Source organism: Accipiter gentilis, chromosome 5 (genome assembly GCF_929443795.1).
Source record: "Accipiter gentilis chromosome 5, bAccGen1.1, whole genome shotgun sequence".
Classification (NCBI taxonomy): Eukaryota; Metazoa; Chordata; class Aves; order Accipitriformes; family Accipitridae; genus Astur; species Astur gentilis.
In genome coordinates this window covers 14,478,118-14,500,543 of record NC_064884.1, presented here as the reverse complement: position 1 = coordinate 14,500,543, position 22,426 = coordinate 14,478,118, and the positions used below count along the sequence as shown (strand labels likewise).

The 22,426-nt window shown below is 39.9% G+C and overlaps 1 protein-coding gene across 2 annotated transcripts in view; it reads right to left on the bottom strand.

Moving 5' to 3' along the window:
• The window catches only part of PLCB1 (phospholipase C beta 1), a 418,396-nt gene that overhangs the window by 152,841 nt on the left and 243,129 nt on the right, over window positions 1-22,426 (bottom strand). For both annotated transcript variants that reach the window (XM_049800910.1, XM_049800911.1), the window contains exons 4-7: window positions 14,135-14,275; window positions 6,341-6,420; window positions 1,843-1,896; window positions 1,194-1,269 (exon numbers count right to left, since the gene is read on the bottom strand). In XM_049800910.1, the coding sequence (XP_049656867.1) occupies window positions 1,194-1,269; window positions 1,843-1,896; window positions 6,341-6,420; window positions 14,135-14,275 (351 nt within the window). The remainder of the gene's footprint in view (window positions 1-1,193; window positions 1,270-1,842; window positions 1,897-6,340; window positions 6,421-14,134; window positions 14,276-22,426) is intronic.

Sequence of the window (22,426 nt, the reverse complement as noted above, 5' to 3'; positions counted from 1 at the left end):
GGTAGTGGGGAGTGAGTGTCTGCGTGGTGCTTAGTTGCTGGCAGGGTTTAAACCATGACAATCAACTGATTTAAAAAGCAGTGCTTCAGAGATTTTTTGCACATCTTGTCTTGGTTGCTAACAGTTAAATGAAACCCCATCTTTAAAATTATTCTTTCCATGTTTCTAACCTCACAATCTTGCATTAGATAAGATTATTATATTCTTCTATACCTAATTTACAGACATTCCTTGGAATTTTATGGAATTAAGCTCCCAAACCTATGAAGGAAGTTCTCTTTGATAAGGGGTATCTGAGGTTTGGCTTGTAAAGATTTTGTTCCATTGCTGTTCTGGAGCTGTAGGACTTGGCTCTATTAAACCATTGGGGAAGCAAACGTTGAGCAAACATCACAGCACAGAGTTTTCTACACAAGCAAGGGATCAGGAGATGAAGGCTCTCCTCTGCCTCAGAGCAGTTCTGCCCCACCTCTTGGGCCTCTGAATTATCCTGCAAGAAGCTTCTTGGAGGAGAATCTCCACCTGGGAGGAAAGACTAAGGACATCTTCACTCCAATGTTAACTAGAATCACCTGCTTGAGCTCATTCCTCTTGAAAAAAGCCTTCTTGAGGGTGAGGTACCATCCTGCAAATGCTCCAATTGAGGAGAGTGCCTGGATTAGCAGCATACAATGGCTGCATCCCCTCAGCATTAACAGTTTTGATACTATAGCTTTTCAACATTTATTCCATGCACCTTTTAGATAAGCTACAGTGAGTTTAAATTGTCACTTAAGCTACAGATTTTTTTTTTCCTGAGAAGGAAACAGATTACACCATTACTACACTTCGAGCTAACACTGCTCTGAAATCATGCCTTGAAGATTGTGTGACAGTCACCAATTCTTAAAACATTCTCACAGGATTCTCCGGGCCAGGTTACACAACTCCCTGCCCTTTCCTTTCATCCATTCACACTTCTTCCAGGCACTCCTGGTCCCTACACAATTTCAAATCAAAGGTACTCAAATTTGCAGATGGTTACCAGGAACTTCTGTGTGGGAAAGACCGACCTGCTGCTCAGGACCTATCCAGCAGCAAAGCCAGCACAGCATGATCAGCCCTGAAGAAACTGTCCTCAACTCAGTAGAGAGTGAACACCACTGAATACATACAACACTTTGTAAGGGCCAGGAATAAATTCAGCTGCTTACCCTGGAAGATGGAAGATTACAAGCTTCTAATGCAGTCTCTACCCGTTTTCTGTCAGCAGAAAACAAGCGATATATGCTGCAAAGCAAAGACAAAACAGAGGGAAATGGCTTAAAGACATGCCTTGACAGCCCATGTAGCTTAAAGACTGAGTATGAGTTCCCAGTCTACCATGTCGTTAGCTATTTATTTCCATTTGCTGGCTGCTCGGTAATACAAGTGAGTTTAATGGTGCCCACAATGAGTTTAACTCTACCCCACACAAGCCCCTATTACAGTGGAGAGTTATTTAAGAAAGTCACCACTGCTCTCTTCATATAACCCCAGTGACATGCAATCTGAATATATCTATTCTCACAACATGTCTCTGAGGTAAAAAAATTATGTGTTTTTTTTTATTTTACACAAGTGGAACAAACAAGGGCAGAGAAGCTAAATGTCTTGCTCAAGATCACAAGGACAATCTATGCCCAAAGGGTGTTTGAACAGAGACATCCCGAGTATCACTGGCCACTCTTTCCTGCAATATGTGTTATAAACAGATGATAAAATTATTATTCTAGACATAGGGGTCACATGTTCATCCCAAACATATATTCACACTCAAAAGTCTGAAAAGTCTACATGGTAAGGAAGGGGAACAGAACTTACTTCTTCAGAGGAATGCGCCCTTCTGGAGTCACCTGCAGCTTAAGTTTTGTGTAACTGTGGAGAGAAAAGCATCCTGTTTTATTTTTACAGAATTTTCAAGTACCTCTCCACCAACTTTACAGCTCAGTGCCAGTGCTTTGATCACGTGGCAAGTTCCACTCAGCTCTGTTGCCCAATAAGAAAACCTGTTGGGATATCATTAATAAGTAAATACCTTTTCCTTCAACAGTAACGCACCTGTAGCATCAAATACTGTCTGTCTTGCAACAGGACGCTGCAAATACCATTAATGCACAAATCTACAATCCCCCCAAGCTCCTTCTCACCCAGGCTGCCTGCCAGTCTATCAGCAGACCGAATTGTGGCAGACAGGCTACAAAACTTGACTGGAAAGGTGGCTGTACTCCCCTTCCAGAGGCTGAAATTGTCCCTGGATGTTGCACACCAGCATCCTGCTTCCCTAAGCCCTTCCCATAACACATCTGTGCAGGTTTCTCCGTTTGACCCAAAATGTTGTCACTCCTCAGCTGGTAGGAAGTCAAATCACTGGCAACCAAAATGTCTCTGCACCAGCAAGAGTGTCAGTATATTTAGCAGCCCTAGGCAAGCCCAGGACATTTCCAGTATGAAGCAATATAACAATTACATTCTGAAACCACCTACAGGCAGGCAATTATCCAGCTTTTGAACTGACTGTTTAGAACATCTCAGTATATCAGCACCTGTGACTTCTCTCACATGCTCATTAAGGCAACAGGGTGAGGATGTATCTTTCTTCGTCCAAACCTTTCAACATACTGATTCAAAGCCTACTGAAACAGGAGTCATCCAGTAGCTTTAATGAGAAGCAGTTGGGCCTACAGCTGCTATCTGATGATCCTCCTCGTATGCGAGGACTACTGGTTACCAGCATAATGTCTACCAGCAGCAGCCTGTGAAGAGCACAACTTTTTGAGTGCTTCAACTCTTCCACTTGAATATAATTAAAACTATAAATTAGTTTTGCAGTAATATGATCTGGTGAAAAATGTGGTAACACTTAAGTATTTAAGAGTTTGGGGGGTGGGGTGTTAAAAAAACCAAAACCAAACCAAAACCCAAAACAACCCAAAACTTTTTCATGTTACCCACTGCCCTACCAAAAGAAAAAGAAACTGCATGGTTCTAATAAACCTTCCTTTTCTTCCCAACCAAAAATGCCATTAGCAACCACTTCAAAAATGAAGTATGTGCTCATATCCCTAACTAGGACAGGAACATTTTTATAAATCCTTGTCTCCTCATATGCATCTTCTGGAAACTGAAGTCTCTTGTACTACTGTGTTACCAAACAAAAATAATTATCCCCTCTGCCCCATCTCCCAGCACTGAACTAGACTAAAAAGACAAAAAATCACAGCAGTTAGTAAAAAAGGTTTCTTTTATTTTGCCTTCTATTTTTTGAAACTTTTGAGTACATTCTGGTCACATTTAATATTTTCCTCTACAGCCAAGAAAGCCAGAAATAAAACAAAATGAGGGGAAAAAAAAAAATTGTGAACTTCAGTTAAAGCAAACTAAAAACGTGTGTCTGAAGAACAGCCAACTCCCACCAACACTTGCCACCTTTTTTCTCCCAAATTCTTTGCTACTTGTGGGACACTATTTTTAACCCTTCAGCCATTGTTCACCCATCTAAGAAAACCAAGCATGTTATTCCTGTTAGAAAGCTTGCTAGGAGATACTCCCATCAGTAGCAGCTGAATGGACTCATTTCGGTAGTGCAGTGCTGACTCCAAGAACGACAAAAACTGGACATAATGCTGACCCAAGGTTTCCACAGTGCGGTCACCCTTTACTCATTACTGCCCTGGTCAGTATTGCAGTACTAATGTACTCCAGAAGCCATTTTTGCACCCCAACACAAAAATAGACTGCATGGTTACAATAGACAAATAAGCACTTTATAACCAAAATGGTAGTTTTTAATAACAACCCCTCCTCCCAAATTAACCCTATTGTTCTCGTCTGATCAAACCACCAGAAAGCTGCTCAAGCTGTTTATTATTGCACTTCCAACATTGCAAGGGACTGAATGCCACAAAGAAAAAAAAGTTAATTCTGTTCTAATGCAATTTGCTTTTCTATTTCAACAAAAGGGTTCTGATAGGACTGCAACCAACCCTTTGCTTAGTACAGTAATTATAATGGGGAAATACTTTTAATCTTCAAAGTCAAAGATTTCTTAAGTGACTCTAATTTAGCATCTGTGCAGAGGACCCTGGAAACCTTACAGTTCCCAAGAGATTTATTAATTAGTGCAAAAAGAAAAAGACACAAGAATGCCATGCTTGCCTGCTACTGAATCTATGCAATGTGTCCAGTGACTTCATCTTTAATTAATATCGCTTGAACAACCACCAAAAAATGGCTCCAAATAAGACTGGCTCAACTATACTGCGTGATAACATGTTCCTCCTTTGAATCTGATATGAAAATGCCCATTAGGTACAGCCACACTCCTCCCCATTACAGACCTGTCAGCAAACCCTGCTGGCTACCTGGGGATTTGAGTGGTATACGGCATGGAAATAGTAATATCAAATCACTCCTGTAACTCATCTACAACCTATGGAGCTGAAGGAACTCATCTCTGCTCTTGCTCTCTGTCCTAGTTTCAGCTGGGATAGAGTTAACTGTCTTCCTAGTAGCTGGTACAGTGCTATGTTTTGAGTTCAGTATGAGAAGAATGTTGATAACGCTGATGTTTTCAGTTGTTGCTCAGTAGTGTTTAGACTAAAGTCAAGGATTTTTCAGCTTCTCATGCCCAGCCAGCGAGAAAGCTGGACGGGGCACAAGAAGTTGGCACAGGACACCGCCAGGGCAGCTGACCCAAACTGGCCAACAGGGTATTCCATACCATGGGACGTCACATCTAGTATAGGAACTGGGATGTGGGGTCGGGGGATTGCTGCTCGGGGACTAGCTGGGTGGCGGTGGGTGGTGAGCAATTGCACTGTGCATCATTCGTACATTCCAATCCTTTTATTACTACTGTTGTCATTTTATTAGTGTTATCATTATCATTATTAGTTTCTTCTTTTCTGTTCTATTAAACCATTCTTATCTCAACCCACAGGTTTTGCTTCTTTTCCCGATTTTCTCCCCCATCCCGCTGGGTGGGCGGGGAGTGAGTGAGCGGCTGCATGGTGCTTAGTTGCTGGCTGGGGTTAAACCATGACACTCACACCTGGGTCTGCTCAGGTTACTACAGTGCTTTCTCCACTGTCAACAAGTGGAGCCAAAAGGAAACATTAAATGTTTCTGTCCATTTGGGATTTTGTTTGCCTAATATATCGTTGCTGTCCCAACACAGCATTATCAGACATAAAGCTGTAGTTCCTGCAACGTCCAATCTTCAAACTTTTTTCAAAAATTACTCTTGACTTCAGCTGCACCACAATGAACACTATGAGAAGGAAACACACACATACACCCCCCCCACCCCCCCTTCTCAGAACACGCACCTATGAATATGTACATGGGATTAAAGTTAAGCAGTTGGCAACCTTCTGAGTAAGTATGGGTGCATCTAATGAAATTAGGCATGTACAGCCTTAGGAAGTCCAGAAAAAGGGTGGGTTAACTTACTTCTTGAATGGGGGCAAGCTTTAGAAACCTAAGCCCCAGCATGGTACTTAGCTGAACTGAGCCTTTGTCTGTGAGCAGAAATTAAAAGGTGTTTGGGGGAGACACAAAGCTGAATTTAACCAGCCAACTCATAGGCCAGGGATGGTATATCTCCTCTTCTAGAACCCCAAAAGGCCAACAAATACCCCAGTTCATTACCATCACTATCTGGTAGGCTTTGCCATGCTGGTCCCAACGCTATCACTTATGCAAAACTCCCTCCACATGTGCACTCATCACCCCGTTGAGAATCGCTCATCTTGGGTTTAGTTCTCTTTTGTTTTGGAGGTGTGTTTTTACACACCTAACGTTCTCATAAGCTGCTTTTCTACTTCATTGAAAGCAACTTGGAATCTGCACACTGCGCAAAGCAATCTAGATTAATGGATTCACAGCTTCCCTCTGAATCATGTGAAATCCAGAGAGATTAGACTGAGGAAAATGGACTTCTTGAATTTCTCATTTTTTTTATCAATAACAGAAAAAGGGAAAATAAATCAGAAGCAAGTCAGTCCAGAATATTCCTTCATTTTAAATGCAAAGCTTCAGACTACAGCTGAAGCTACTACTTTGGTATACAAGGGGAAGATGGCATTTAATTCTGTTTTTTTGCTATGCCTTAGTAGTTTGCAAGAAGAACCCTAACAAGATTTTTGCTTAAATGACGTTTAGATAACAGGCTTTTTAAAACCATGAGAAAGGACAGCCTGTGTTTACAAAAGTGACAACTCATCAAAGCAGAAACAATAGATGACAATGTGACTAACAAGCAAAGAGGAAAATGACGCAAAGAGCAACACCCACAGCATTAAATAAGACGGCCACTTACGCTTTTTCCAGAAATGCGTCCCTTGACATGTTCTGTGCCAACAGATTTGTTGCCAAACTGAACACTTCATCTGACCATTCCTATAGAGAGAAAATTTGATTAAATGAGGTTTAGTTTAGAAGTTTACTTACACAATGCAAAATATTTTTGAAAATTATATTGTTAGTAAAAAGGGCCTAATTAAAGTCTGAACTTGATTTTTCCAATTACAGCTTCCTTCCTCATCTGTGAGACCTGATTTTTCTCATGCTGCAAAAAAATGAAGACTTACAAATATTTTTTTAAAGATATCTTATTCCACTGAATTGAAAAAAAAAAAAAATCATATGGATAAATGTCTGATGCAAAACACATTCAAGTTCCTGGAAGATGTGCAATAAATGCCCCAGAAGAACACATTTTCTTGTGTGTTGGACACTGTTCTGATTGACATGCTGTGATGGTCTGACAAATTCAATGTCTCTTACATTCGTTGAAGAACTTTGGTGAAGAAAACGGCCTCTGTGAAAACACTGGAGTTTTGTGAACAGGACAACGTGGCCGAAGGAGAGGGCCCCCCGGAGGGTGGGACCACGCTTCTCCAAAGGCGCAATTACTTATCTTAAGCGACCAGGAGAAGGAGCACAGCATATGCGCTTGGAGAAAGAAGGCCCTACGGAAGTTGGGACTGTGCTTCTATCTTAAGCAGTCATGCCAGCAGAAAAAGAGAGGCAACTCTGTAATGAACACCCTCGCCCCGCAAAGCTCTCCAACCGAGGAGCCCGGGAATGGGACTGCACATGTCGAGACCATCGACTAACACACTATAAAAGAAGGAAGAACGAGTCCTCAGCGCGCGCCCTCGGAACTGGATCTGTACGCTGGCTGGACCAACGCTGGACCCAGGACTGGTGAAACCCTTCTCTTCTCTCTTTCTTTCTCTCATTCTCTCTCTCCCTCTTTTCCTTCTCTCTTTTCCACAGTCCCATCCTTTGAAACATAAACCGTTGACCAAGTCTGAGACTAGGAGTGGATCTAGCTGCACCTGAGCTCCTCTCTGAGAAGGAGTCTGGAAAGCAAGGGGGTCTGCTCTGAACCTCGTGACTCAACAGGAGGGCTCTCCTTCTGATACGTTTCATGTTTCTTCTTCCATTTCTTTTTCTACACCTCCCCCCTCTTCTCAAACAGCGGCTTAATGACATGTTGCAAGGTTCATATTGATAAGTTCATGTGTACTTGGGCAAGGTTAGCTAGGTTGAATAAATGTTGATTGTTGTTTGAACTCCCCTGGTGTCGTTTCACCTTAATTCTGACAAAGGAAATCCACGAACCTGGGTCACTCCAGCTTTGGGACGTGACACACACTAAGGATTAAAAAAGGAGCCTCTATACTACCATTCTTATAAAATGAAGTGGAAATGGGCTTAAATCCCTATAAAGACAGACAGACCTGACAGGGTGGGCTACAGACTATACCATAGCAAGTCTCTTGCTTCAATGTCCCCTCTTCTAAGAGCTCGTTGTGAAAGCCTCCGCATCACTCTCTCTACAGATCATGAGGTAATGCAGACAAGATATATCATGCCTTATCTTTTATGGTGGATACTGAATTAAGAACTGTAAGTACTGGCTCTATCTAAGATCTTACCAGTCAACACAAGAAAAATGCCCCCAAAAAACCAAACCAGCAGAAATATATAGAAATAATTTTAAATTATTCTGATATACAAGGAAGAAGATGCAACTCCAAATAGAAAAGCTCCTTTTCCCCCTACTGTACATCCTTACACTGTGGTCCTATCCCTCACTAAATTATTTTTCCCTTTTGCTACCCCAACGTATGGAATAAATGTCCTCCAGCTGTTCACGGGAAACTTCCCATCTCTGCCTGCAGGCACTGCTCTTCCCATGGCTCTCCCTCACTTTTCCTTTCTTTATTTTCCTGACTTATTTTCCCTCATTTCCATGCATGTTGCTGAAGTCCTTCCCTTAGGTCTCTGACCTTTCCCACGTTCCAAGCAAGGCTGATCCATGATTATCATCTGAAGTTTACACTCTCACTGCTTGTCCTGTCGCCCTCCTCCCTTGCAGGTCTATTCTGCAGCTTTTTCAGTGCATTTTTCCTTGCTAACTCAGTGTTTATTTACAATCTTTAGTTGCAATCCTTTTTAATCACAACTGCAGTTTTGGGTTGGCTTTGTTTCACCCCTTTAAAAGAAAGGGACATAAATAAGCAATGCCTTTGCAAACAATGTGTTTTGGTTTGGTTTTTGTTTTTTTGTTTTTTTTTTTACTTGATGAAGTTTTCCAAGTTGTCATTCAAACTAAAATTGAGTTTCCTTTCATATCAGACCAGATCCAAAATTCCCACTGCCACACAGCCTCTCAGATGCATATACTCTCTGGGAGGTATTCCCTCTCCTTGCCTCTTCTTTTTCTTGAGGAAAAATACAAAAAAGGGGGGATTTCATTCTGAAAAAAAATTGATAGTGATGAAAAGTATCATTGACTTCCAATGAAACAAATGTTGCTATGTCACTTTGGAGCTTATGAACTTGTATTACCTAAAAAGCCTCAGGTGACATCAGGTGACTAGGTGATTGATTTGATAGAGGTTCTGAAGTTATCATTTTTTTCTATTTTTTTTTTTTAACATGCTAAAGTTTTTTTCCCCAAAGTTATCAGATCTTGTTCCTGAAACCAGTCTCACACAATTGCTCCCAGCGAGGAAGAGATAAGGCTACCTATATGCCTACTGTTATATGGGCCTTTGATATCCTTCAGCTATCAGATCCTTAAGTCCACCCCATTTACCACCTCACCCCTAAGCAGCTCAGACAACACATCTCCCCATGACTGTTATTTCTGGCAGAGAAACCTTCCTCCCTCGGACACAGATTTGTTGTTCTGCAGGCAAACCACTGTTGCTGAGATAGTCCTCCCCTCCACCTCACGTGACGACTTCCATTTTTCTTCTTTAATTGTTTTTCCTTCTTAGGTCCAATTTGAAAAAATAACAGGGGCGTGAAAAAGAACAAGAGAAGGAGTTGGGTTCTTTAGCAACACAACCGCTTTGCTGTGACTCTTGGAACAGAGAGCGTATTAAGTGCAGCGTCTTTTTTTCTTCTTGGCAACTCATTTCTCTAGGCTCAAAATAGGCTCATCTTGTAAACACTTCTTTGTTTAGGCACTAATAGTAGCAGTTAAAACTTCTCCCTGTGACACTAACGGCTGCAGAGATTAATAGCAATATAAAATATTATTTAGAAATTGAAAATATGTTGGCTTTTGAGAGAGCTTGTAGACTTTGTTTTGATCTTACTGGCTCTGCTGGGCTTAAAACTGAAGTATTTTGTAGAAATCAGAAGTAGGGCACTTCAGGAGTATCCCACACCCCAGCTCATCCTTCTCTTTGTCCGAGTGCTTGTTGACAGGAATATAAGGGGAACTCAGTTATTATGTGCCTGCCACAAGCATTATTTATATAAACAGTCTTGCCATGTTCCTTTGCTAGCTTTTCCGGGCTCTTCAAAGCAATCACATCGCTCTTGCCAAATATTCTAAGGGCTACCTGCAGGCTGAGCCATTTCTGACGATGCAGGTGCCAAGTCAACAAGTCACAAGCAACGCTTGCTCATTGCCTTTCCCATTTTAGGGTCTTCATTCCAGCCACCACAGAGCTGCAGCCAAAAAACCAAGATCAGAAAATATGCCAAGGATCACATCATCTTTCCAGTCACTGGTCTGAACCCTCAGCAGGAGGGGAAACAACAGCCCTGAGCACTGACCCAAAGAAATAAAGGAGACGCTCTGGACTGACTTTGATGGGCTTGCACCAAGCTGTGAGCCAAGATGCATCTCACTGCTTTAGCTACCAAATGGCTCTGTTTCCTTGGTTTTGCTGCATGCTAGAGAGTAAAGCCCATACTCTAACTCCGTGCATGATGCGCTCTGCAGCTGTCTTTACCAGCAGCAGCGATTCCAGAAGGCAGTGCTCAGTGAGAGTGCTCCGCAGGGTAGAAAGCTTTTGTGTGTAGAAAGAAAACAGCCTACTGCGGAAAGGCTATAACACCCTCTGCATCACCATGGTAGCTGCAGACTCCTGTACAGATGCAATACGAAAGGAAAATATAAATCTGGGTATTTTGAAATAGGACTGTACTAGTGCCAACAAACCATTTGCAAACTGGAGTCTCTGATCCTGTTCGATAGTGGAAGAACCCAGCCTTCCAACATTCAACTCTGAGCAAGTAACATCCATCATGATAAGATCTACCTGAACTTGATCCCCTCTTGGCTACGTCCCGTTACACCAATTCATATTTCTATCATTCCTGTGAACTTTACTAACAAATTATTTAACTGTTCTGTGCTTTGGCAGGTAGTGTATAAGCAGCAGTTCATTTCAAAATCTGTTGCTCAGTGAAGTAATTTCTCTCCTCTGTTACACGCATCAGGATACATACAGTAAGACATTTATCTCAGCAGAAGAGATGAGACTTTTTTCATAAGAAAAGACAGCACACATTTTTGAAAACACTTCCTTCAAATCAGAGCTGACTACGTGTGAAGGCAATGTTTCTCGCACATTTGTTTTTGGTGGGAGGTTAACAAAGCAAGCTGCTGAAATTCTACACTTTTGGCATCCTTATGATTTTTTTTTTTTAAAATGTATCACATGGGCATGAATTGATACAGTTTGTTTTACCATTTTGTTATACTGATCAAGCTCTTGAATATGCCTAAGAAGCTGGAAAAATAAAGACCTGTGGTGGAAAGCATAGTATAGCACAACTTGTGAATCATCTTTGACTACATCATTTTACTTATGGAGGAATTAATCAGCTCTTAGTGATGGATCTGATCCAAAGCTCATCAAACTGAGGAGAAACAGATTTCCTTGGGCTCTGGATAGGGGTCTGTATGGCCAGGATGGACCGGTGTGGTGAGAACAGAGCTGGCATGAGAGGCACAAAAGAGAATGAGGGGAAAGAGATGGGAAAGATGGGATGTTCAATTTTGAAGTTACTGGATTTGGAAAGAGAATGAAATACTGTAGAGGAGACACAGAGGTTCACAGGTTGTACTTCACATTGGGAACAGAGACAGAGAAGAGGAGCATCCTCTCAGAATAGGGTTTGAGAATAAACTTCTTTCTTTATCCTGGCTTCTGCAATGCTACGATTGTGGATGCTCACAAATCCTAGCCCAAAAGAGGCACAGGCACACCCATCTGAAAATAAGCAAGCACTGTATCAGTGCTACTTCTCTTCATCATCAAGACGTATCTAGCAATCTGCCTTTTAGACCATTACCTAATGAATTTCAAGCTGCATTCTTTGAACAAACCAGCTGCTGAGTGCCCTTCAGCTCATCACTAATGTACTTTAAACATTAGTTACTTTCTCCTGGAGGAATGCACATAAAACAGTGCATTGTGACTACATCATCATTTCTAGCTCTTCATTTAGTTCACTTAGGAGCAAGCTGAATAGCCCAAGGCTCATATTTTCATAATTTTTTAACAACTTGGCCAGTGGATGTAATGAACAGAGTTTGTAGCAGAACAGGAAGTCTTCTGCAAAGGAAGAAAACCACATAATCGAATAATTTTAACTGCCTCACCCAGACTGTTACAGTTTACTTTGCCTTTCTCCTCCAAGGAAGGACTGATCAATACTTGTCACACAACTTGAAAAATAAGGTATCACAAATGAAGGGTTAATCTGAAAAATATTCATGCACTGAAAAGGGAAAGGTGAGGAAGGTTTTCATTGGCACTTGCTTTCCCTGCAACATCAGCAAGAGGAACGGTCAAAATTTGCATGTGTGATGTTGAAAACATCTTGTATTTACATGCCTTCTTGGACCTCCCTGATGTGCTTATTTATAATGACTCCTCCAAGTCACCACATGGGTCCTGGAGATGATAAGGACCAGATTCTGTGGTCTGGCTCATATAGAATTGGAAAACACGTTAAAGGAGGAAGAATTTTAGATGCATTCAACAGTGATCAGACTCTGCTTTCATTGAAACAATCGGGATATTTAGCACAATTTCAGGGCAAGCACAGCTAATCTGCAATGCTTTGAAAATCCCATCCCCAGGCTACCAGTGCCTGATTGATAAAACAGGAATTTATTTGGTCTACCGCATTTACAAACAACAAGGAAGACTTAGATTCTTAGTTACTCAGATCGTAGGAGTTACTCAGGATTTAGAACAGCCAAGCTCTTCTAAAACATGATTTTATCTGCAGTATTTTTAAGGTTCCATCACCAAACAGAAAATGGCCCTAAAATACCACTTTCTGTACTGTTTTATCAAAGAGATTATGGTTCACTGTTTGCTGGCTAAACAGGAAAGAGAAAAAGAAGGACATAAGCTTCTGATTTGGGTGATTTTCCCTCTTCCTTGGTGAGGGCTAACAGTTTTTGCTGGTAAATCTTTAGCATACCTTTTCATTTTCCATCATATACTTAGTTGTTTTCCCCCCCCCCGAAGAGTTGTTTCAATTGCTTTCACTTTTGCTGCATTAAGATTTCTTAACCAGCCCTGTAGAGTATAGCTGTGCGTTTTCAAGTCTGAGGATAGCACTTCCCACTCAGCAGTCCACCGACCACCACAAACACATTTTGTTCCTATTCTTTCGTATCGAAGAAACAGTGGAAATTGTGGTTTTGCCAAGTTGACCAATTGGCTAATGAAGATTAGCAGACACAGAAACCTGGCAAGCAAAAATATATCCTCCTAGCTTAAGGCTTTCATCCTATGACTTTTTTCACCTGGTCTGATCATCCTTGTCACCTGTGAGGTGACAAAATAACTCGTTACTGTTTTTAAATAACAGCAGTCTACAGAAAAACTCTTTTTAGCACAATCTAGTGGACTTGAGAAGGCAAACACGGAAGTGTGTTCTGTGTGTGGTTATCTGGAGGCTTGTCATCAGAGCGACCCATACGAACGGAAGTGAAAAGAGTAGCAGCTTATGAATGCCAATCTGGAATAGATAAAGCAAAGAGCTCCCACTTTATTAAACACAATTGAGTTGTATAGAAATTGGAAGAAGAAAAAAAAACAAACCCAAAACATGTACTAATATCAATTGGAACTTGCTTAGCAAGCACAACTGTGTTTTATGTGGTGTGTTGGACAGAAATGAAATGACTGTACACCTGCATGGAAAAAATACTTTGCTAAGGTAATGACGTTGACTACACAATTCTTATCAAGGGCTATCTGTAGGCAAAATACAATGCTTAAAATTGACCTTCAAACATGAACAGAAACATTCATGTGTGCAAGTTAAGCAAGGTGTCTGATTGCTGACAAACTTGAGTATACAAGGTAGAGCTATAGATTCCCACTACTCTGATATAGGCCAACCTTAAAAAGTCAACTGTTTACAAACTTTGCTCTCACAGATGATCCATAATTCACACACACTTAGAACAAGCATAAAAGGGTGATAACTACTGAAAGATATTGAACTGTGTTTGGAGAGTCACAGCATACATCTTCTAGCTGAGTAAAAATTTGCATGTACCATTATTTTCACAATACTTATTTGGGCTTTACAAGCAATGTTCTGAAGATAAGGACACATATCAGGGACATAAACTTTGCTGAATAAACTCCCCCCCCCCCCCCCCCAAATGATTGCACATTTCTTCTTGGGTACTGAGTGGCACAGCTCTATAACAGAACTGAGGTTCATTTCATAACAATCTCCACTTTTATATCTCCTTTATCCACATCTCAAAGCAACACTTCAAAAACATTAATTTTATATGACACAGATGAATGTATATTACCTTTGCTACATCCTCTTGGAATGCCACCAAGTTCAAGTATGATATATTGACCAGGTCTGGACCATAGACAACAGTTATCATTCGATTTTCCAGTCGACCTCCTAGGTTCCCAGTATCCAACAGTTCGCGCAGTTTTGGATCCTGCAGGTAAATACATTACAAAATAGTGAAAAATCTTTTGCGAATACTTACACTAAAAGAGGTGATTATTTTTGCAAATACTGCAATTTTGAAAACATGTTATTTGAACAATTTAAACATGATGGTGTTAGGTTCTGGTCCAGTTAATTATTCATTTAAAGTTATTAACCCAGAATAAAAAGAAAATCACTACTGTAAATCCCTCAAAGCCTTTGAGCTCTGTATTGGTACAGACTAAAAGCTGTCCAGTTGATGGCTGCACACTCCTACTCTCAGTTATTTTGCCTCAGAAGTTAAGCATACATAAACTGTTTTGCTTGTCAAAATAACAGTTTGCCCAAAGGCTACGGGCCTCAGCAGAGACATTCTCTATGGTTTTAATGGATTTTAGATAAAACTCAAACTGAGAACTTAGTTTTTCCTGAAGAATTAAGAAGACTGTCTGGAATTAACTGTCTTAAACACTATGAAATGAATAATGGAATTTTGGTGATGCCCTCTTCTTTCTTCTTCATGTTCAAAGGGGCATGTATTATTTAACTCATGAGATGCGTTCCATTTATATTGAGGTTTTGGTCTTTTTCTCAGGTTTATATCCAATATAGAATCACAGAATCATTTAGGTTGGAAAAGACCTTTAAGATCATTGAGTCCAATGATTAACCTAGCGCTGCCAAGTCCACCACTAAACCATTCCCTAAGCACCACATCTACGTGTCTTTTAAATACCTCCAGGGATGGCGACTCAAGCACTTCCCTGGGCAGCCTGTTCCAATGCTTAATATAGAAATGAGTACATGACATTTCTGTGAAGGAAAGATATAGTCAATGATTTTTATCAGCTATTAATAAGCTGAACCTCAGCTTTATTGGTAGCATAAGTATGTGAGAAAAAAAAAAAATCAGGTTATTTTGTAACTCCACTAGTTTCTAAAAGGCTGCAGTATTTCCAAGAAATACACTCAGTGTTTTCAAACTAAGAAGACTGCTGGGTCCTTGGCCTCAAGATGAAGCTTATAAAGGCAAAGACAGATGAAAAGAAGTCCTGCATGACTAAATTCAATCCTTTGAATAGGGCCAGTATAATCTGAAAGCTCGAGTTTCCTAAAAGGCAAGTTTTTTTCAGTCTGGTACAAATATGAAAAAATGGCCAGCAAACAGTATCACTATGGGATGACAGATTCTGTGCAGAGATCAAATGATTTCCAAACTGACACAAATATATACTGCAGTTTACATTTCACTCTCACATGAACATTTTTCCCTCACTGTCTGCACGTTTAGTGTCTATGGTACTTCTTAATATTTAATAACTTTTGAATAAGAATCTGAATCTCCACCGAGTGTAACAAATTAAATTTAGTATAACAGGACAATAAGCTTAAGATGACAAAAAGGGCCATTTTTCATGTCTCTTGCAGGAAATCCTGCATCAACAAGACCTCAGTCTAAAGGGCATCCCCTGATTGGTATCGTATCTGCTTGTAGGCAATGGAGTTATGTATATGTCCACCAAATACTTCACAAGGGTTAGGAGGGCATTTTGAAGTGTGGTGCATTAACTGGAAAGAAAGTGCAAGGCTGTCTATCATAAAATGCTGAGCCTCATTAAATACTGGGTATGATGGCAAGTGTTGCAGGAAAACAGACAGAATAATCCTATCTTAGGGCTCTGTAAAGAAGGAATATGATTGTGCTCTGAAACAAAGATGATTTCATGTGTAAACAAGTTAATGACATGCTTTCACATAAGAGAAAAACAGAAGAGGGATATAAAAATATTAGTTGCATTCCAGAGATGAGGATTTGAAGGAGAAAGACAAAGAAATTGTATAATTTACATTGAGGAGAAAAGCTAGAGAAATGCCCTGAAGATGCTAAGTTAGTGGTGGTACATTACTATATGGGTTACCTTCTCTTTTATTTACAGGCTGAATGTTACAAATCTTGTTTAATTTCTCTGGGAGATGATAATTCATCCGCTTTTTACTCTCTACTGTTTCAAACCCCAAATCAGACTGATAAATGCTACCCTTCAAGGGCCTGTCTGGGAAAAGCATCATTCTTTCTGAACTCAAACTGAATAGGACTGTCTATCTGGTTTTATTCTCTTTCACATATTTGTCATTCCTTTCTTCCTTTCCCTGGCTGAACCTCTTGCTCAGTTTCACTCTTGGTGATGAACTGCAATTATATCAACAAAAGAAGAAAGAAGATAACCTTCTCCCTTTGTATTTATAGTCACCTATACGTTGTCTCTATGATGGATCATACTCTAATTAGTCTAAGGTACGCATTAGCCATGCATCACAGAATAAAAATGAAACATATTTGAAATGGGATGTTTTTTCAAAGCAAATTCATCAAAAGAGAAGTTATCTGGAACTGGCTCAGTAAGGTTTTTAGAAGTGCAGACTAAGTGGCCAATCAGGTAATGTGAGTATGAATTTGGTCTTCCAAATGACAGGATTTTTCTCCAGGTTTTAAAGGCAAGAAATTAGACAGACCATCCTCTTTGGGTTGCTGGGTTTGGATGTGTAAAATGTTGAATTATTCTATTCTGTTTAAGAGTTGTCTAACAAAATTTGAAGCGCGCAGTCCCTTACAGCAATACATTATCTGGCCACCATCTAGCACCTATTAATAAAGAGCATACACTGTATATCCTGGGCTATCTCAGTGTTACCTGCAATGTGCTCCACAAACTTAAGAGATACTTTTATTTAAAGTACAGTGGAAGAGAGCAATTTTTATACTAACAGGATTCACACACTTTCTGACCCCTGCCATAGGTGTATTTGCCCTTTAAGGATGACAGATACATTTCGACTTGTCAGTGACAACTTAGCCCTTAGCTGATGATCTAGGTCATATTATCTGGTCCTTAGATCCAAAGTTCTCAAACTTAGATACCAACGCACACTGTGAGCTCTTCACATTCCTCATGAACAGCTCTGCTCCCTTATTACCACACTTAGCTGTGAACACTACTAAGGAGATGAGCAAAATACCCTTTATCAAAATCTTGAAGACTGTTGAAGCTCTATGAATCAAAGCCCTTTTTAAAATGTCAGCAAGTTTTCCTGTGGAGATGACAGGAAAGCACATGGAAAAAAACCAAGCAGCAAGACCAAATTTAGCTTCTTTTATGTAAATCGGATTACTTTGATTTTGATAATTCCATTTTGGGGAACGAGCCTGAAAGTCTACTGCTCTTTGGAGCTGCATTTGATATACCGGCTCATGAGCGGACAGATTGTTTTTTGGCATAAGCTGTTTGATAGACTAGGGCCTTATTATGAAAATACTGAACTCCTTGAGAGACATTGAGAACAATTATACCTATTGAATATTAATCAGTAATTTTTTGAACATCTGAGCTACTGATGCTCTAGCACATTAGGGAACATGCCCATGGGATGCTCAATGAACAGCAGGCTATTGACAATGCCCATGTAACTCATGGAAGTTCCCTTCCTAGCGCAATGATTTGCCTGCTTTGAGATTTTCTGACAAAGGAGCGTTCTTTTGCCTCTTTTACTCAAAAGGTCTAGGTGTCAGCTTGCTTCTTCCCTTCCACTGAAGTCTAGCAGGATCTTCAGCTCAAGGACTGCCTGAATACTTGCCCTGAAACCAGGTCAGGAAAGCCAGCGTTTCTGATGGGACACCTCTGTGGATAAAGTGCAGACAGATTCCCAGAGGGAGATGTAAATTGTGAGCAGGCAAATGCGGAGGAGGTGACAAGGATGGTATTGGCAGCACAAACAGCTTTAGAATCCATTAAAAATCAGCTTAACCATGTCAAATTGAGGCAGGAGTTGGCCAGAGGACTATCTGCTCATTTGGTAAAAAGCCTTCCCTATTTGGTCCTGCTGTCTTGACAAAACTGTCAGAAGAAAATATACTTTAAATCAATCCAAAACAAAAACAGGAAATAGAAAAAAATAGCAAGAAAACCACAAAAAATAATAAAAGCTTATGGAATTCTCACAACTTCAATGACCAAATGCTGAATAATCATGTTTTGTTAGAAACCAGGAACCTGCAGACAGATGGATAAAAATATATTTCAATCGGACTTCCAAAACTTTCTCCTATTGTATTTTCCTTTTGCTGGAAATCATAAAAATAATGTAAACTTAAAGAGGCTACTCAGCCACATTAATGACAAATCACAGTGAAGACTTCTTTCAGCTGTGGTTGGTGTTATTAAAATGTAGCTCTTAACACTGAAATCCCAATTAGCCTGTGCTCTGCACATTACAGTAAATGCTGTAACAACTTTTAATAGTATCTCCAGCTCTTTTAAACTTTTTTTTTCTGAAAACTTGCAACAAACCATCTGTCTGCAAAAATTTTCTGCTTTTTTAATACATTGCCATACATATATATAAAAGGCTGCCCTGCAGTTCAGTAAACCTCCAACACTGATTTAAATACACCAAGGGGCAGCAGGTCAGGCAAGGGTTCACCTCAGATGTGATGATGCACCACCTTTTGTTACTAATGCTTCTCAAAGCTGCAGCACCATCTCTGAGAGCAGCTGCCTCTGATCCCAGACCTAAATTAAACAGTAAAAGAACCTGTCCAATGCTAAAGATTTTCCTCAGGTTTTAATAGTTACAGACAATGTGATGGCCAAACTGTGATATCAAAAGACTCAGCCAGAACTTCTGAGTTGCTAGAACAGTTGTGCAATTAAAGTATAAGAAATTTTTCAGTGTTTGAAGACATTAATTTACAATGCAAAAAAATCTAAAGGAGTCATTACGGACTACTCTACATGTATAGATGATATACAGTGTGTACTATATTATCTATACAACATTCACTCCTGTGCATGCAAAATGCCATCAACTCCCTGCCCCCTAACAGCTATCAACTGAAATTATTTTCTCACACATCTCATGCAGTAAAACATTGTCTTTAAGATGTCAATTAAATACTTGAGTCCTACTGAAGCTGTAGCCATAAAAGGGGTCCCAAAGCCTCCAAAAAGTAGATGTCTTAAAAAAACCCCAGCAAAACAACCCCAAACCAAACCCCCACCAAACCCTACACAAAACCTCAGTGTTTATCAGCTATTTTCATTACTTCTGTCAATCTGACTTGCAATTTCCAAATGTTTCCTGTTTCTGGTACTAAATAGGTGCTATACTCCTTAAAGCACTGTATATAATGAAGCAAAAGTTTCTTTCAGTAAGGCAGAGTTGGACAGAATTACACATTTTGCTGTAGATTTTTAAACTATATTACATAGCTATAAGGGTACTTCAGAATTCCTTAGGCTTTGTACCATAATTCCAAATTGTTATATTTGTGTCACGATAACTTCAGGAGAGATCTGAAACAAAAATGGCAACAGACTTTCATCTTAGTTTCATGCTCTTCAGAATAAGATTTCCAAGCATTCAAAACTGCATTTATATTTTTCTAGCTCTCTGTGTACCCCAGGAGAGGGGAGATGGGGGTGGGGGGTAAGAAGCGTAATTAGCTAGCTACATATGCAAAGAGTTTTCCAAAGCACAAAACTCAAGTTCGTGCTTAAATTATACAAAGAACCTTGCTAAAATAGGACCTTACATTGTGACTCTGTCGAAGGCAAACTCCCACAGATTTTCTTCAAATAGAACGACGTCTTATCTTCAGGAATGCCTTATCACAGAGTGTTTATCAACAAAAATGTATGTACATATATATAGCATGTATATATCATGTATTTGACCCACATCTCAAAATAGCGGATCTTAACACTTTAAGCACCAGGTTAAGTTGCTGTTGTAGGCGCAGTACAAGTAAGAAACACTAAGTGTCTCCTAAAATCAGACCAGTTACCCCTATGACTAGCTAAGGACTTCCACAGACTTCCCAAGCCCCAGTTCCGCTGAAGTGATCCAACTGAACTCTGCAGTGGAAGCTGCCCAGCACAGAGGACCAAATAAGGGTAGGAATTGGCTTTCTAATACTCTGTTGAAATAATTTTGTACCAGCTGTGGTAGCTAGAGCACACAATTCTGGTCTGCAAGACTTCTTGGGTTCATGATGATGCTTAAGAGTTGCTTCTTATCTTTTGCCTCTACCGGTTAAGCGTCTCATCTTGTCCAGTCACTCCATCTGCATCTACAGCCAAGCAAGAAGTGAAGCACCTCCCTAGGCAGGTATTTCCCCACCTGTGTCAGAGAGGAATAAATTACACACCTGACAGTCTGTTCTCGCCTAGCAAGTACACCAAGTGCAGGTGCAAGCCGTTTACAGGAGAAATCTAACTTCTGGAGGTGAGACAATCCCACAGCAAGTGTCACACCCCAAACCTCTCCTTGCAAAGGGAGGGTCCCTCACTCTGCATTGCCTCTTAAGCAGCTGTGAACCGCTGCGGTACACCAGCGTGACCCTCAGAAACAAAGTGCTCTTGCTAACCGGCTTAAATTTACTGTAAGAAATCCCAATACAGATTTCAAAGCTGGTTCAAATACCCTTTCTGTCACACATCACCTAGCAACAGTACAGGACTAAGAACTTCCCATCAAGTGGATTGACAGACTCATCCTTCAAAGAAACACGTCTTTCTTCTCTCTCTCCCTCCTTTGTTGAGACCAAAGTCAAAACTATCGAGTTTATCTTTCAGCAATCCCTTTCACTGATTAAAGAGAATGTCCATACATGGGAATCACACCTACAAAACTCAACGACAGGATTTTGTCTGTCTTCCTTAATGACAATCATGTGAAATGAATATACTCCAATTACTACATCAAAGATACTCAAAACAGTATTCTCCAAACTCTCTTTTCTATTATTACACAGAATTCACAGGAAGTTTGATGTTTAAATATATTCATTTATATCAAGCCATTCTTACCAAATTCATTACCATTAAACCAGAAATACATTTAGTCCAATAAAGATAAAAACTGCACTATGGTGTTAATACAAATGTGTCTTCATACATTTCACAAAAGTGTATCAGATCAATCTATGACCAAAATATTTGTAAATACTTATTCTTTAAAATTTTTCCTATTTTCTAGGATTTCAGAATGGATTCCAAATTTTGTGTGATATCACCATGGCTACCTATGCCCAGAAATAGAGCCAGTATCTTGTTTAAACACCCCAGTCATCAAGAGACCATTTTTGTGCAAACTAAGTCAGTGTGTACAACACAAAAGGATGTTTCTTAAAAAATTACCCTCAGTAATCTAAACTGGTCTTAACTTGACCATCTGCTCAGTTAATATGGTGGAATATTTTTAGAGTATTAGGTAAAGGTATCAGAAATGCTTTAGACGAAAAGTCAGTCTCTGGGGAAGGAGATCCGAGACATCCACTGACATCTAGGACAGATCTTGCTTGGTACATGCAGCAATACTGAATGCCTCAGATGCAACTAAAAACCAAGGGCTATTCTTCCCATAGAAATTATCAGTGATGAAAGGATATCATAAATTATACATCAAACAGTCAATCCTGATTAGCTCTCTCTGTGAAACATTTACTCCAGAACAACAATTGCTTTTCCCAAAATAGCTTAATCTAATTCCGTGCCTGAAGTAAGAACATCAATACATCAAGTTTACCAGGAACAGGTTATGAAGAACAGTTAAGCTACTTCTTTTTCTACAATGTAAAACTTTTGAGGAAGAGAGAATATGTGCCTGCATAAAACATACTTTTCTTTGGTAGAGAAGTAAGAGGTAAGCAAATCTATACATGTACAAATGATATTTAACTTTGGAAAGGAGAGGACTGTGTCAATATGTGTTTCCAAATATAATTCTGAGTTCTGAAAATGCAGGATGAATTCAGAGATTTCATGCTGACTTTCTACAATAACTACAGTGCAAGACGTGTAATATTTAAAAACATAAAATGTTATTAATCAGTGTTTTTATAATACTTATGGACACCCCAAAAAATGGTTAAGTATTATGTCAGCAGCCAGGTCAAGGGGACAGAACACATCCTTAGCAAGTTCACAGATGACACCAACCTGGAGGGAGCAGCTGATGTGCTGGAGAGCAAGGCTGATAGGTCTCTTCCAACCTATAATGTTCTATGACACCATGATTTCTGTACCAGATGTGACCACCTGTGTTACAAGAATTTACTGGAGACAACACTATAAACTTACTGATAGATATTCAGCACCAG